Source organism: Mesoplodon mirus, assembly GCF_964341445.2.
Source record: "Mesoplodon mirus genome assembly, chromosome: 2".
In the NCBI taxonomy this organism is placed as follows: Eukaryota; Metazoa; Chordata; class Mammalia; order Artiodactyla; family Ziphiidae; genus Mesoplodon; species Mesoplodon mirus.
Window position 1 is genome coordinate 193,093,629 of NC_138977.1, and position 16,823 is coordinate 193,110,451.

A 16,823-nucleotide genomic window follows, 5' to 3' on the forward strand; every position below is an offset into this window, starting at 1 on the left:
AGCTGTGTGACAAGTCATGTGACAGTTCACACAGAGTGCAGCACATGGCCCACCCACAGGAAGCGTTCAGAAAGGCATGCAGACCTTGCCACTGCCCAGATCACTGCACTCACATTTCACAGTCACCCTGCTGGAAAGGGGGTGACCCTCGGCAGAAGGAAACACAATAGTGCTGGGATCACAGAGCAGGGAAGAAAAACACCCCATCCTCAGGATGCCATTCGCCCCACCAGCAGCAGTGGTGGTCACTTTGATCACTAAGCAACAAGAAGGCAGCAATCGGTCTGTCTCATTCACAGCAGCCTCCGTGGCACCCAATGCTGAGTCTGCCACGTGGTGCTCGCTCCAGGCAAATTCGATGAATAAAAGCAACAATGAAGGAATAAAGGAAGGAAAGAAATAAAAAAAACACACAACAGTGCATATTCACACACGCAGAGATACCCACCCCACATATACCATGTGCACTTTCCAGGGCACTGCCTTAATTAGAGTTTACTGTGTATCCGGGATGGCACTACGCCATTTATGTTATCCTTCCTACGTTACAGACGGGGACTCTGAGGCATAGAAAAAAGCAATGATTTGCCCAAGGATGTAAATACAATTAGTGTATGGTGGAACTGGGAACCATGTGATCACGTGACACCAAAGTGCTTGTTATCTCCGTGCCACACTGCCTTTCTGCTTCCCCTGCCCTTCTCTGCGACCACAGCCTGCCTTCAAACAGAGGTACGGTGCCTCTGAGCTCAGGAGGATCCTTAATTCAATGTGGTCTTGGGCAAGGAACATTAGAAAGGGCGGATGCTTTGGTCAACCCGGTCCCCAGGAGGACCAGGACTGTAGAAGCAGGTAGACTGAAGCCTTGGGCTGGAGAGATTATCGAGTCATCAGAAAAGGTTTGGGCTCTCCAAGAGCTCATCGTCTAGTGGGGAGGACCGAGGTTATAAGCATCATCACTGACAGAATACGCTATTATTTGTTGTCTTACCTGTCTTAACTGCTATGAAGGAAACACACAAAGAGCTATGAGAATATGTGGCCAGGGGCCACCCTGAGCGGGTGTGAGAGCTGGGGAGCTCCTCCCTGAAGCGACATCGAGGTTAGGTAGCAGGAAAAGAGGGAGCACTGGAGGAGGGAGGGGTGCCCAGCACAGCACTCTCTTCCTTCCCACTCTTGACTCTTAGCCCCAGCTCCAACCTGCCAATACGAGACAAACTGTGCTGTGCAGCTGACACTGCCTTGTGGTGCTCCGTGACGCAGAGAGTCTGAATACAGCCCGCTGCCCAGCGTGCCATCAAGGTCCAAGCGAGCCTGGGCGTGAGCTCAGGGAGCTAGAGTGAACAAGCCCGGGCGCTGACTAATGGCCCTACATCTGTCCAGTGCCACTGGGAGGCGAGGAATTACATCCCAGCTGATCAAGGCCTCTGTTTAGCTTGTTAGAGCACTGCATTTAGGAAATGGTTTCCTTAGGAACCATGTACAAGGGAAGAACAGAAAACCCAGAAATTGGTCAGAAACCTAAAACATATAATCAAAACAAAGAAACTTTTTTTTTAAAACCATATAGCCTGGTGGTCTTTCCCCTCAAAACCTAACTCACAAGCCAGGTTGTGAATTTTCAATTATGACTCAAAAAGTTCAATGGGCAAAACCCCACGGCAAAGTTCAAAAACCCTGTTTCTGCACAAAGGCAATTACTCACACTCCAGAATGCACTTCACTCACCAGGCCATCAGACACATACTGCTTTTCAGATATAAACATTCCATGTTTGGTGCTTTTTTTGATGATTGCTTTATTTTACAGTTTATTTCCTAGTTAGGCAGAAGTAAGTTGGCCTCACTGTTACTGTTGCTATTTTATGTATTTTAGGCAAGGCCTTTCTCTATTTCTTTGTTTTAACCAACTAAAATAAATACACTGACTATCATAGGATCAAGTTGCTCAATACTTATTACAAAAGGCCACGCACTCCAGTTCAAAGAACACTGAACCCGGAGTCAAACTGGCTGGGCCACTATCTTTTGACCTAAAGCAAATCCTCTTCCCTCTTTGAACCTAACTGTCATGCCCAGTAAAATGAGAGTGTTGCTCTAGAACCTAGGTTCCCAAACCCAAGATTTTCCCTTGGAATCCACTAGGGAGTTATGTTAAAAATGTAATTTCGGGCTTCCCTGGTGGCGCAGTGGTTGAGAGTCCGCCTGCCGATGCAGGGGACACGGATTCGTGCCCCGGTCCGGGAAGATCCCACATGCCGCGGAGCGGCTGGGCCCGTGAGCCATGGCCGCTGAGCCTGCGCATCCGGAGCCTGTGCTCTGCAACGGGAGAGGCCACAACAGTGAGAGGCCCACATACCGCAAAAAAAAAAAAAAAAAAAAAAGCAAGTTCTCCAAACTGCCGGCCCAGGCAGGACTCTGAGATCCTTCTAGTGCCAGCATCCCGTGACTTTCTGAAATACAGCTGAGCAGATTAAAATATAACCACTTCCCTATAAAGGATGGATTTCTGAATTTCAATTCCCTTATTGGAGTTAGTGCAAAGTAGGGGTAGCTCAACACTTGATAGAGAAGTTTGCTGAACATTGAGAAACAGCCCACATACACTCCACAGGTCACTAACAGCTTTCTAAATACACATTTCAAGCCTCCTAATTAGTAGAGGTCTGACCAGACAGGCAAAGGATTGCCTAAATCAGGGGATTCTTTAAAACAGTGTGGTATTGGTACAAAACAGGCATATGGATCAGTGGAACAGAATAGAGAGCCAAAAATAAACCCACACACCTATGGTCAATTAATCTTTGACAAAGGAGGCAAGATTATAAAATGGGAAAAAGACAGTCTCTTCAGCAAGTGGTATTGGGAAAGTTGGACAGCTGCATGTAAATCGATGAAGTTAGAACACATCCTCACACCATACACAAAAATAAACTCAAAATGGCTTAAAGACTTAAAAACAAGACATGACACCATAAAACTCCTAGAAGAGAGCATAGGCAAAACATTCTCTGACATAAATTGTACCACTGTTTTCTTAAATCAGTCTCCCAAGGCAACAGAAGTAAAAACAAAAATAAACAAATGGGACCTAATCAAACTTACAAGCTTTTGCACAGCAAAGGAAACCATAATAAAATGAAAAGACAACTTACGGAATGGGAGAGAATATTTGCAAATGATGCAATAGACAAAGGCTTAATCTCCAAAATATACAAACAGCTCATACAGCTCAACAACAAAAAAACAAACAACCCAATTGAAAAACGGGCAGAAGACCTTCATAGGACATTTCTCCAAAGAAGACATAAAGATGGCAAGTAGGCACATGAAAAGATGCTCAACATCGCTAATTATTAGAGAAACGCAAATCAAAACCACAATGAGGTACCACCTCACAGCGGTCAGAATGGCCATCATTAAAAAGTCTACAAATAACAAACGCTGGAGAGGGTGTGGAGAAAATGGAACCCTCCTACACTCTTGGTGGGAATGTAAGTTGGTAGAGCCACTATGGAAAACAGTATTGGAGGTTCCTCAAAAAACTAAAAATAGAATTACCATATAACCCAGCAATCGCACTCCTGGGAATATACCCTGACAAAACTATAATTCAAAAAGATACATGCACCCCTATGGTCATAGCAGCACTGTTCGCAATAGCCCAAACATGGAAACAACCTAAATGTCCATCGACAGATGAATGCATAAAGAAGATGTGGTACATATATACAATGGAATAAAAAAGAATGAAATAATGCCATTTGCAGCAACATGGATGCAACGAGAGATTATCATACTAAGTGAAGTAAGTCAGAAGGAGGAAGACAAATACCATATGATATCACTTATATGTGGAATCTAAAATATGGCACAAATGAACCTGTCTACAAAACAGAAACAGACTCATAGAGAACAGACTTGTGGTTGCCAAGGGGGAGAAGGGGAGGGAGAGGGATGGACTGGGACTTTGGGGTTGGCAGATGCCAACTATTACATTTAGAATGGATAAACAACAAGGTCCTACTGTACAGCACAGGGAACTATATTCAGTATCTTGTGATAAACCATAATGGAAACGAATATGAAAAAAGAATGTCTATGTGTGTATAACTGAGTCACTGTGCTGTACAGCAGAGACTGGCACAACACTGTAAATCAGCTCTACTTCAATAAAGAAAATTTTTTTAAATAAAAATAAATCAGGGGATTCTTTACACACCCTCTGCATCTTAATATAAAATTTGTGTGTGCACAAGTGTCTATTTTATTTTACTAGACAGAGGATCCATTCCCTTCATGCACTTCAGAATCCCAATTCTGAAGACTGCCCGATGTATCTCTTAATTAGGCCACACACGCAGGCTACCTGGTGCTGCTGGTTGCTGTGTGGAACACAGAGGTGACAAAGACACAGCCTCTGCCTTCAAAGAGTGGTTGCAGGGAGGGATGGTGGGGAGAAAGAAGTACACGCGTGAGTTAACCCCGAAGCAGAGGAAGAAAAGCACCTCAGGAGGGGTGTTAGCAAGGCATCTGGGAGTTTGGAGGAAGTGTGTCTCCTTCATGCTCAAGCAACATGGAGAGTTGGCAGTTAAGCTGGGTGGGGCTGGAAGGACAGAAAAAAAAAATGTTTTTAGGAATGTATAGAAATAAAGATGGTGGGCAGGGTGAACACCAATCCAGAGGGTTGTGTCACCAGCTGAGGCCCAGGGAGAATTTAGCAAAAGGGAAATAACTCATTTGGATTTCGGCACGTGAGAGAGCAGTTCTTTGATACTTATCACAGACACAACTTCAGTTATACCATTTGCAATTTGGCTATGGTGCCAATTTAAACCTGTGCAGTTCATAAATGTTTCTTAGATGATGGGTAAACACAGCTGGCAACCAGTGGTTCTCAAGCACTCCTCATAAACCTTGTGAAAGAGGTATTCTATCCCATTCTACAGAGGAAGTCACCGTAGACATCATAGCCTATAACTGTAATCACTAGTTTGAGGAATCATGAAGTTCTTGCACATATCCATGGTGAACTTCAAAGGTCCACTGCTGCATAAAATGAGGGTGAACAGTAAAGACAACAGCTAGGACAAAATATTAAGGAATGGTGTTATCTTCATTTATTAGGCTCATGAAGATTGCTGAGTGGCAATATCATATAATTATACCTGGGCTCTACGAAGCTTAATCCTGCAAAACTACATAAGATGGATGAGAACAGGGAGGTTGGCAGAAAGGAGAGCAGTTGGCATGGGTAGAGGAGCCATGTGGCCAAGTCCTGTGATCATAAAAAACTTCCAATGACCCCCAAGTGAGGCTCTACATACAATCAGAGGGGGTCACTGAGACAAGACTGAAAGATGCTCACCACACAGCTTTAAACTAAGGTTCCATAAGGAATGTGGTACCTATAAATAAATAACGGAGGTGACATCGGCAAGATGGCAGAACAGGAGATCCCCAGCCCTAGCCCCCTCACAGAAACTCCAACTTAGCAACTATCCACAGACAAGAATGCCTTTGTTAGCATCCCTGAGCCCAGGGGTAAGGTCACAGCATCCCAGAAGAACACAAAAACAGAAAAACTACATTAAGAAGGGTAAGAGGAATAGCTTCACTTCATCCTTGATAAATGAATAATGTTTTAACGTACCTTGTAATGACTTATAAATAGTACAGATGTATGGCATTATTTTCTTAAAAGCATTAATTTCTTAAAAGATAAGCAGACTGGATTTCCCTATTCCTGTTTTGAAATTCTTTCTCCCTCTCAGGTTCTGAGCTTATTTCAGATGGCCAAGTAAATGGTCACAAGAGCATAAGGTACGATGGTGGCCTGGCAAAGAGAAGAAAGGGCTGAACTGAAGCCATATAACAGGGGAGCCTACAGAGGACCTGACAGCTCCTCCAGGATGGGGGTCAAGAGTGACTATGCAGTTTCTGGTCTAGGTCCGGGAGGACGAGGGTGTGATTAATAGAGGGGGAAGTCAGGAGAGGAAGGGGCACGGATGAGCTGGGTTCCATGTTGGGTGTGAAGGACTGTGCGTATTCTTTTTGTCTAGCTGGCCTGAATAAGCCCGATTAGCACCACTGACAACACTGCTCCTGCATGGGAGTGAAGGGCAGTGCAGAGCCTCAGCTCCGCGCTCTGCCTTGGACCATGGAAATGCAAACCATCAGAGGAACACCTGTGCAGTTTTCAGCAGAATCACAAATCCTTTAGATAACTAAGTCACTTGTCACAGGTTTCCTCCAAAACGCGCCTCTGAGCTTAGCTCACAGCAGGTGTTATATACATACCACTGATCCTCTCCAGGGAGGCCTCCTCAGGACAGAGGAAAAGGGTGGGGACTTAATGCTATCGCCAGACTTAGTGTAGAGTGCATTCAGTCTGTTCCCCATTCTGAAAACCAAGGGTATCCACTGCCCCAATCCACACACCCCTGACAATGAATGAATGAATGAATGAATATAGAATATAACCCGTAGAGCCAGAGAGTGATAAAGACTAATGGGGAACTTTGAGATCATCCCAGCCAATCGACTGTGTTTACAGATGAAGAATCCAAGGCCTACAGAGGAGAAAGCACAGCAGTATTTAGGGGTGGGCGGAATTCTCATTCTTCTTCCTACCACCTGAGAGCAAATCAAAAAGGATGCTCACTTCCCAGGGCACAGCACCTTCAGCTGCAGTGGTTGAGATACATACCATAGGGCATCTGGCACTATTTGCTGTAACTGCTGTAGGAAAGAGAAGCCTAGAGGTGGATATAGAAAAAGAAGAGGAGGCACATTCTCTAAGCATGTTTTTACTGTGGTTCCCTGCATTTTTGAACAATGGCTCACACTACTAATTATTAGTCAACTAACCACTTTTAAGAGAAATAATATCAATACCGATTTTTCTTTATATGGGATCCGAAATCTGTATACAGGGTTTACTTTTTTTAAAAAAAGGGAAGGAAATCAAGATCATATGTTCACTCTGAAATAAAATATGTTTTGTGTGTCTTGAGCAGAAGAAAAAATAGAAGCCCTTGCTGTAACTCATTGCTCATTTTGTAAACATGTTTTTAAGAGGATCTGTGAATCATAAAACTCTCAAGAGTTAGAAATTAAATTTCAAAAACAGCATTGGCTGTCTTGACCAGGTAACATTACTGAAAGGCTCATTAGAGCTAGAATTTATGGCAGAACAACATGGACAAATCAGATTATATTAAGAGAAAAACAGATAATGATACAAAGCTCACATTAACACAGAGGGCTTTTAAGTTCGCTCTGAATAAAAATTTTCTACTCACATAAAATTTTAATTGAAGAAGAGATAGTTATCCAATTACCTTAATCTCACCTTAATTTCCTAAGGAAAGTTTCTAAAATCAGAAAATGTTAAAAGAAAAAAAATAAGCTACATCTGGAGAGATGATTGACTAAGGATCAGATCCTTATTCTGATATCTAACAATTTCAAGTAAGCTATCTAGAAATTCCTCAATCTGCATTGGAAACCACAGTTTTGCTTGAGTTATGAGAAAAAGAAAAAATATGTATAGATTTTAAGCCAAAACTATAAGAACTTTCATATATTGCTTATGAGAGTAATTACCAGAACAAGACCACATGAAAAGCAATTATACAATATCTCTCAAAATCACAAATCCATATATCCTCTGACCCAAAAATTCTATTTCTGAAAATGTATCGTATAAATAAACTTGCACACATACAAGGTTACTTACAGCAGCAATATTTGTTAATCAAAGACCAGAAATAGTCTAAATGCCCATCAAGAGGACACTTGTTAAATAAATCATGGTACAGTTATACAGTGGAATACTATGTATCAGCAGAGATAAATGATGAAGTGCTCTCTGTATTGTAAGGAAAAATCTCCAAAATATTAAGTAAAAAATTCAAGGAACAAAAGAATGTGCATTATAAGCCATATTTTATATTAAAAGGGAAGCAGGGAAAAACAATAATTTATGTTTGCTTCTAAAGAGATTTTTTAGAGATAAAGAAATTTAAAATAAAGAGATTTTGGAAAGATACATAAAAAACAGGGGAGGTGGAGAATGAGATGGGAGGGAGGTATTTCACTGTGTATCTTTTTATTCTCTTTGATTTTTCAACTATGTGAATACATTACCTACTCAAAAAATTAAGTAATTTTCAAACAGCAAGAGCTATCTACTTAATGCTCAAACCATTTTATTAAATGAAATGCTTCCTTATAACAAAGAAAGCAGAGATTTTAGCATATCCCCAAACAAACCTGACCTTTGAACCTTTAAGCGAAATATGAAATTAGATGACTCTTGTCCTTATTTCTTTAAAAGAAGAAGTGTTTTTTATACACCTTGCATAAATGTAACATGTTGAGTACTTTGGTCTAAAAAATAATCCCATTTCAATGTTTTCAAGTTAAATCTGAACTTGGTTGCTGATATAAAAAAAGAGCCAAATTCCAGCAATGCTGTTAAATTTTCAGAGCTTTCCTTTCTCACCACAGAAAACAGCCATACCTCTGTCAGAATGGTTCTTCCTCCCGTGGGGGATTCGGTTAAGGCAAAGAATATATCCATCTTCTGTCACAACTAGGTGTTCCTCACTAGGGAATCCCCAGTGAGAGATAATTTCACTCTGCGAGGACAGAAGACAAAGTGTCAATGACATTCTCCAGGTTTTACTTAAGAAATGAATTGTTACTGAAATTTCAGTCTGCTCAACCTAGTAGCCAACATCCCATCGTAAAAGTAAATCCTCCACTTGTTTTACCTCTGTGTTCTACTCATAGATGTTCAGCTAAACCATTTTAACATGTTCTACACCAAGTGTGTCTTATTTTACCATAGCTTTGGGCTTCTTTGTTTCCATCCTGGCTCCCAGGTACAAATAAACACTTCTTTCTTTCTTTTCTAAATATGCCAGGTAATACTGTAATCTACCATTTTCCTTGTTTTAAGAGACCCCATCCTGGGAAATGAAACATAAAAAGTATTAATCTGTTTTTAACCAATGGACCAATAAAACTACACTAGAATGTCAAGCTAGAGTTGAACAAGAAAAGATAAAATGATTGTGGTAGCATACGCTATTTGTTTTTCTCTTTCTGACTTAACTTCACTCTGTATGACAGACTCTAGGTCCATCCACCTCACTACAAATAACTCAATTTCATTTCTTTTTATGGCTTAGTAATATTCCATTGCATATATATGCCACATCTTCTTTATGCATTCATCTGTCGATGGATGCTTAGGTTGCTTCCATGTCCTGGCTATTGTAAATAGGGGTGGGATAGGGAGGGTGGTAGGGAGACGCAAGAGGGAGGAGATATGGGGATAGATGTATATGTATAGCTGACTCACTTTCTTATAAAGCAGAAATGAACACACCATTGTAAAACAATTATACTCCAATAAAGATGTTAAATAAATAAATAAATAAAATGTAATCATTTTACAATCATTATGTTGTACACCTTAAACTAATACAAGGTTATATGTCAATTATATCTCAATAAAACTGGAGGGAAAAGAGGAAAAGTAAGGAATTATGATCAAATTCACTACTCCATAAGGAAAGATCCATGGGGCAATTGTTTTTTGTTTTCTTTTTTTTAAAACTGAGGTATAGTTGATGTACAATATTATAAGTTTCAGGTGTGCAACACAGTGATTCACAATTTTTAAAGGTTAAATTCCATTTACAGGGGCTTCCCTGGTGGCGCAGTGGTTGAGAGTCTGCCTGCCGATGCAGGGGACATGGGTTTGTGACCCAGTCTGGGAAGATCCCACATGCCACGGAGTGGCTGGGCCCGTGAGCCATGGCCGCTGAGCCTGCGTGTCTGGAGCCTGTGCGCCACCATTGGAGAGGCCACAACAGTGAGAGGCCCACGTACCGCAAAAAAAAAAAAAAAAAAAAAAAAAAAAATCCATTTATAGTTATTATAAAATATTGGCTACATTCCCTGTGTTGTACAACTTATCCTCGTTTATTTATTTTATACATAGCAGTTTGTACCAATTAATCCATGGGGCAATTGTTAATTGGGAGCTCAGTGGCATATGCATAACTCAATTATCCAGAAGACTTAATGTAAATAAGTACTCATTATTCTCTCTACCACAAACACTTGAAAGGATTTAAGTTTATTATTCTTACAGAAAAAGATTTAAAAATAAAAATGCTTTTAATTTAAAAAAATTTAAAAAGAAAAGATTTGGGACAAGAAATAAAATGTAACCTTAAGACCCTGATATCAGGTCATACTCTCTTGGCTTTCTATAAATTAATCTCCATCTCCAAAGTTGCCTGATTCTTCAGTTGTGTCACTGCATCATCTGTTTTTTGTTTTTGTTTTTGTTTTTTTTTGCGGTATGCGGGCCTCTCACTGTTGTGGCCTCTCCTGTTGTGGAGCACAGGCTCCAGACGCACAGGCTCAGAGGTCATGGCTCACGGGCCTAGCCGCTCCACGGCATGTGGGATCTGTCCGGACCGGGGCACGAACCCATGTCCCCTGCATTGGCAGGTGGACTCTCAACCACTGCACCACCAGGGAAGCCTCATGCATCATCTGTTTTAAAGCTGCTATTTTCTGTAGCAACATGTACTTTCCTGATATTTTATGCCTAAATAAGGTATCTCCAGATTTAATTGTTTATGTAAGATTAATAACTTTGAAATGTTTTCATTACTCAAGGGATTATTTTTGCTTATTTCTTCTAACAAATTTTTTTCAGATACTTTGATTTTTGTATTGAACTATGGACACTGGTAATCTGTCCTTGTTCAGCACATTGAGTATTAACATTCTTCCAAAGTTTTGACACTTTTTTTTATTGTTGTTTAAACAAATTCAGTGAGACTTAAAAATGAAATGAATGTATAAAAAATATCACTTATCTTACTAAGAAGTATATGTTTTAACAGCAAATGAGGCTTGTAAAATACACATTACCTTTTAGGTAAAGTCCAGCTAGCTGAATCTAAGATTCGGAGAACAGGAAAAACATAATGAGATATAAAGAGAATAGAGTTCGTGGCTTCGTGTAGTGACATAACTGGATTTCAGAAAATAATTAACATTGATCACAGATGCATTTTTAAAAAACAGATGACTTTGGGAAACTTACCACATTCATATTTGTTTCAGGATCCACAGGTGCCAGCTTCCCTCTGGATACCTCGGAATGCAGGGTCCCAAGGACCAAACAGACCACCAAACACCAGAGCCACATTTTCATTCTGTATAAAACAGTCTGTTGTTACTTGTCTACACAAGGTTTTACTACACAAAATTATGTTGGTAAATAATGCTCCCATACAAAGTTCTGAACCAGGTTTAGGTCAGGTAAAAGTTAGGTAAAGGGCAAATATAGAACAAATGACTCAAGCCATACCTCGAAGCAAAAATTGAGGAATTCTGTTTTACTGGGAAACCTCCCACCTGCCACTCCCAGTTAATATGTGACATTTGGAGCCCAGAACACCCACTCACCTCCTCACCAGGTGGTTAAACATAATGTTCCCAGAGAAATAGCAGAAAGGAGGACTCAGAAGAGAATAGGTTGAGAAAAAGGAAGATCCCCCAAATTCCGGAGCCTGTTAACCTCCCACCTTTTCCTAATTGCAATTTAAACACTTTGAAGTTCAGCGATATGAGCTCTTGCTCCCACTAGCTATTCACTTCCCTTCCTGCATAAAATTACACCCAAGGGAAAAAGCGTCATGAAAGAAAAGAGAGTTTGCAAGAGAAATAGAGGGAAAGGAGACCACCCCTCTTTGCTTCTGAGACCCTCCAGCCATCAACAAAGACCATCTAGTTTCTGGCAGCGATGGCACAAAATCACAGTGTAGCAAAGACCTTGAGGATGGATGTTAAAGGCAAAATGAAGTGACTCTTCCAAGGAAACCCAGATGGTTAGAGGCAAAGCTGGGACAACAGCCCAGGCCTCCCACGTTTTCTAAAATAAATATAATCATTCAAAAAGATGCATGAGTGTATACCCATACAAAGACTTGTACAAAAATGTTTGTAACAGCTCTATGTGCAACAGCCAAACACCGGAAAGACCCAAATTCCCCTAATGGGTGAATGGGTCAACATATTGTGATATATACATACTACTCAGCAATAAAAAGGAATGCACATAAAATAACATGGATGAATCTCAAAACAATTATGGTGAGTAAAAGAAGCCAGACCATATAAGTAAATATGTATGATTTCATTTCTATAAAACTCTAGAAAATGCAACCTTATCTCTATTGACGTAAAGCAGATCAATGGCTGCCTGGGGAGACGAGGGCCAGGAGCTAAGCATTGCAAAGGGAAATCTTTTGGGGGTGATGAACAGGTTAATGATATTGAGCGTATCACAGTTTCACGTGTGTATACATATCAAAACATAAAATTGTACATTCTAAATATGCCCTGCTATTGTACGTCAGTAATACAATACAGCTGTTTTTAAGACTTGGGCTTAAACTGAGTATTCCACAAGTCTTAAGAAATTGGTTCTCAGAAGATTGCAAAAGTGAACTGACTCCCTTCTGTCGATGCACCTCTTGATGGTGCTACAGTGATTTCTCCCAGCAGTGGTGAACCTGGAACTTCTAGACAGGAGGGGATGTTATCTTGAGTCTCTACTGGCAAAGCAAGCCCACTGTGCTTACTCACAAGTTTGTATTTCTCTACAGTGGTTGGGAAGGGCTGTACCGTTCCGGGCTACCTTTTATCATAAATATAACCTTCCAAAAGCCCATTATTCCTCGGGAATAAGGAGTATATTGAAAGGAAAAGTGAAAGTCTGTAACCACAATTTGAGACAGTGAAGCCTCTGGCAGTACCTGCGTTTCCACTCAGGCCTATCCTCCGCGACCTGGACCAGCTGTCCACAATGGAAGCTCCAGGAAGATAACAGCTGAAGCCACTCAACTGGAAATGTCACCCAGTTGATTTTTCCTTCCAACAAAACACTAGTAAGTTTTTCAACCTACTAGTCCAGTAATTGTCATAAGGATGAGGATTGAGAAGTTCAAAAGAGAAAAGGCCTCCTCCAGGATGCATGCAATGTGCTTTGCTGGGCTCTCTCAGCAACTTTTAGCTCAATCCTTTTTATACTGTAACAATCCAATTAAGTACTTGTCTGTCTTCATTTTACCCCAGCCCAAGGGCAGAGCCAGCATCTGAGTCAACTCTGAACCCCCAGGACCTAGCAAAGTGTAGATGCACAAGACAGATTTTGAAAAATGGGATTGGGGCGGTCCAGAGTTCAGTGGCTGAAGAAGAGCTCCAAAGCAGCTTGTCATTCAGCTTTCTAATAATAACACCACCACTAATAATTTCCGCTCCCATTTAAGCTCCTGCTATGCTCCAGACTTCCGCAGGCAGCGCTTCCGACCTACTATGTTAATTACGCCTCGCCAACTCTCTGCAGTACCGTTAAGTCCTTTTTCCAGGAAACTCAGCCTCACCCAAGTTAAGTACTGGAAGCAAAATGTTAACTGGTTAAATAGGATCGCCAAGATATTCACCAGGACCGATGTCAAACCGTTCTCGACCACACCTTGACTAAAAAGTTAGAGTGGTCTGCAGGCTGCCTGGGGGACTTAATGGGAGTAAAGGACAAGGAGGAAGGAGGTGAGGGAAGCTGGGAATCAGAAATCCTGGGTGTCGCTGCAGCCCAGGGGCGACCGCGCCTGCCCAGGAAGCCCGAGGGCACCTGGGAAAGGGCAGGCAAATTCAAGACAGCCCTCAATTCCTGGGTCACCGCGAGATGCCTCGGGCGACCGCCTGCAGAAGAGGCACCCGCAGGTGCTCCAGGTAAGACGCGCCGGAGACCAGCGCAGAGGGTCCTGACGGCGTGCAGAGGCTCAGGGCCGGCGGGAATGAGCCTCGGAAGCGGTGCGGGGCCCTGGCCTCAGAGCCCGTGGGGGGAAGCCGAAGCTGCGGCACCCGCACCTGGCAGCGCAACGGGGCCGGCACTCACCTGGAGCAATCCTCCCAGGCCGCTGTCCACAGCCGCAGTGCCAGCTCGCGGGGCTGGGTCCCCAGCTGGGACCTGGAGGGGGCGGAGACGGCTGGACGCCAGGGCCCGCTCCCGCCTCCGGCTACCAGCGCCCCCAATCAGAGCAGCCGGCCGCCGAGAAGTGCCGCGGAGACACCGCCCAGGCCTAGCGCCGCCGCCGCTTCTGAGAGGGTCCTCCGCTGAAGCGGAGCATGCGCCACGGACCAAGAGGTGCGGCGCCAGGCGGCCTCCTCCCCGGCGGAGTCGATTACCAGCTCCACCTGCAGGCCGCACCCGCCCGGTCTCCTAGCGGCTGCCCCTGGCTCTGCCCCAGGGGCTCTTGCAGGGCCGCCACTCTCTGCGCCTAGCACGGAAAACATGGGCTCTACAGATGAAAAGGAATTATATGCTACGTATAAAGCCCTTAGCGGTGTGCCTGCTGCAAAGCAATCTTGCTGAACATTTTATTTTTAATTGCTAATGCCTAGCACTATTAAGACACTAGGGGTATAGTAGTCAAACAGGAGCCCTCTTCTCCTGCTTACATTCTAATGGGAAGAAACACCATGAATAAATTAAAAAATGAGGTAATGGAAAGTGCTATGAAGAGCAGTAAAAAACTAAAGGGATAATGAAGGTGGGTGCTATGTTATCGGGAAAGCACTCTCTGATGCAGTGACACCGGAGCACAAACAAAAAGGAGGTGACTCAGAGCCATGTGGATACTGGGGAAGGAGTATTCTGAGATGAGAGAATAGCAAATGCAAAGGTCCTGAGGCAGGAATATTCTTAGTAGGTTCTAGTCAGCGAAATTCGGTCAGCGTGGCTAGAACAGAATGCGCGTGGTGGAGAGTGGTAAAACATGAAGTCCTAGAGGTGCCTCGGGGGCCAATTGGAACGACTCTGCTATTTCTTCTGACCAAGATAAGAAGCCATTGGAAGGTTTTCAGGAGAAAGGCAACAAAACCTTGTCAGTCATATCATTTGTAAATATTTTTCCCCATTCCATAGGTTGTCTTTTTATTTTGTCAGTGATGTCCTTGGCTGTGCAAAAGCTTTTAAGTTTAACGAGGTCCCCCCCCTTTTTTGCCTTTGTTTCCTTTGCCTTTGGAGACAGATCTAAAAATATATGTATATATTACTATGATTTATGTCACAGAATGTTCTGCCTATGTTCTCTTCTAGGAGTTTTATGGTTTCACGTCTTACATTTAGGTCTTCAATCCATTTTGAGTTTATTTTGTATATGGTGTGAGGAAATGTTCTAATCTCGTTGTTTTGCATATAGCTGTCCAGTTTTCCCAGCACCACTTGTTGAAGTGTCGTTTCTCCATTGTATATTTTTGCTTCCTTTGTCATAGATTAATTGGCCATAGGTGCGTGGGTTTATTTCTGGGCTCTCTATTCCATTCCCTCTTAATAGTTTAACTGCCAGCAGGCCATTTTTCACTTTCTCACAAAGAAGGGGCCAATTGAGTCCTGAAGGAAATGGGGGAGCTTGCCCTGTCAATATTGGGGCAGCGGAGCATTCCAGGTGGAGATTCAGAGGGTGGCCGGGGTAGAGGTAAGGATGGGGAAGTCCACCATGTATGGCCACATAAATCCTTGCGAGAACTTTGGCTTCTACTGATTTGAAAATGCTTTTGTTGTTTTATTTTAATATTGCTTATTATTGAGTTTGTGGTTGTCCTGTGATACACTTACATGATATTTTAAAACAATGAAATTGTGCTTACGTCTTTAAACAATTTGTTTGCAGTGCCTTCTATACCCCTTGTAACATTATACTCCACAAATTTCTGTTGGAGTTCTATAACATATTATCATTTTAAAAATGATTCATGGTTCAAAACAAAACAAAAACCAGACAAATGAAAAAACAAACAAACTAAAAAACTCAGAGGAGCTATTAAAGTAGAGAGACAGAGGGCAATTACACTTTTTGTCTGTACCATTCATTTCATTATACAGAAGGAATCTTCCAAAGAAGAGAAGAACCAGGCTAAATCCCTGGAATCTTTAGGAGAAAAGAAGGCATGAAAGGGAGCAGACTGAGACCTGAGTAAAGGCCACAGTGGTCAGCAGTGCTGGGTTCTCCCACAAGATCCTGGTTACCCTGTAAACCCTGGGAATATGGAAATCAGTGTCAATACTAAGTGCCAACCAATTATAGACAACCAGGCCAGTCTCACAATTACTCTCATAAGATCAGTCTTTCCAAGTATTGCAGAATTTATTTGCATTTTATAGAAAGCACAGATCTGAATGTAGTGAAGGAAGCAACTATAGACAGAACTAGCAGATGCAGCATTAGCTTTAAAAGATGTTCTGTACCTTTGTATCTGCTGGCTTGTTCCTTTTTTGTGTAGGCAACTTTCTAGAATTTCTCCTTATTCTCCACCTCCTCCTCCAACCCTTTCCCTTCCTGTGTGAGTCAGAACTAAGCTGTCAGAGCAGAAAATTAAAGCCTCTCTCCTTGTCTCAAATTTAGAAAAATATATATTTATTTTTTGTTTCTATGAAACTTTTATATTTTATCACCATCAATCATGTTGGGTACAAAAGAAGAAGGCAGCTGCCTCAAGGGAGTGGAAGAGTGACCCGGTCATGACTTGTGATGCTTGGCTATAGACTTTTCTGCAAGTCCTCAAATGTCTGTTCTGCTCAGACTTGTGAAATAGTTCAATAGTTCACAAGAAGGTCCTCAACATCAGAGGACTGAGAAAGCAGGGAAAGAACTGTGTTATTATATTATGCTTTATGTTATCGTGAGTGTAAGATAAGGAGTCTATACAAATGTTTTGACT

At 42.2% G+C, this 16,823-nt stretch overlaps 1 protein-coding gene across 1 annotated transcript in view; it reads right to left on the bottom strand.

The window, feature by feature from the left end:
- Positions 1 to 14,235, bottom strand: part of LIPA (lipase A, lysosomal acid type) — a 34,912-nt gene extending 20,677 nt beyond the window's left edge. Inside the window, exons 1-3 of the mRNA XM_082611562.1 lie at positions 13,999 to 14,235; positions 11,140 to 11,251; positions 8,527 to 8,644 (exon numbers count right to left, since the gene is read on the bottom strand). Of these exons, the coding sequence (XP_082467688.1) occupies positions 8,527 to 8,644; positions 11,140 to 11,250 (229 nt within the window). The 5' untranslated portion in view covers position 11,251; positions 13,999 to 14,235. The remainder of the gene's footprint in view (positions 1 to 8,526; positions 8,645 to 11,139; positions 11,252 to 13,998) is intronic.
- Positions 14,236 to 16,823: the final 2,588 nt, after the last annotated feature.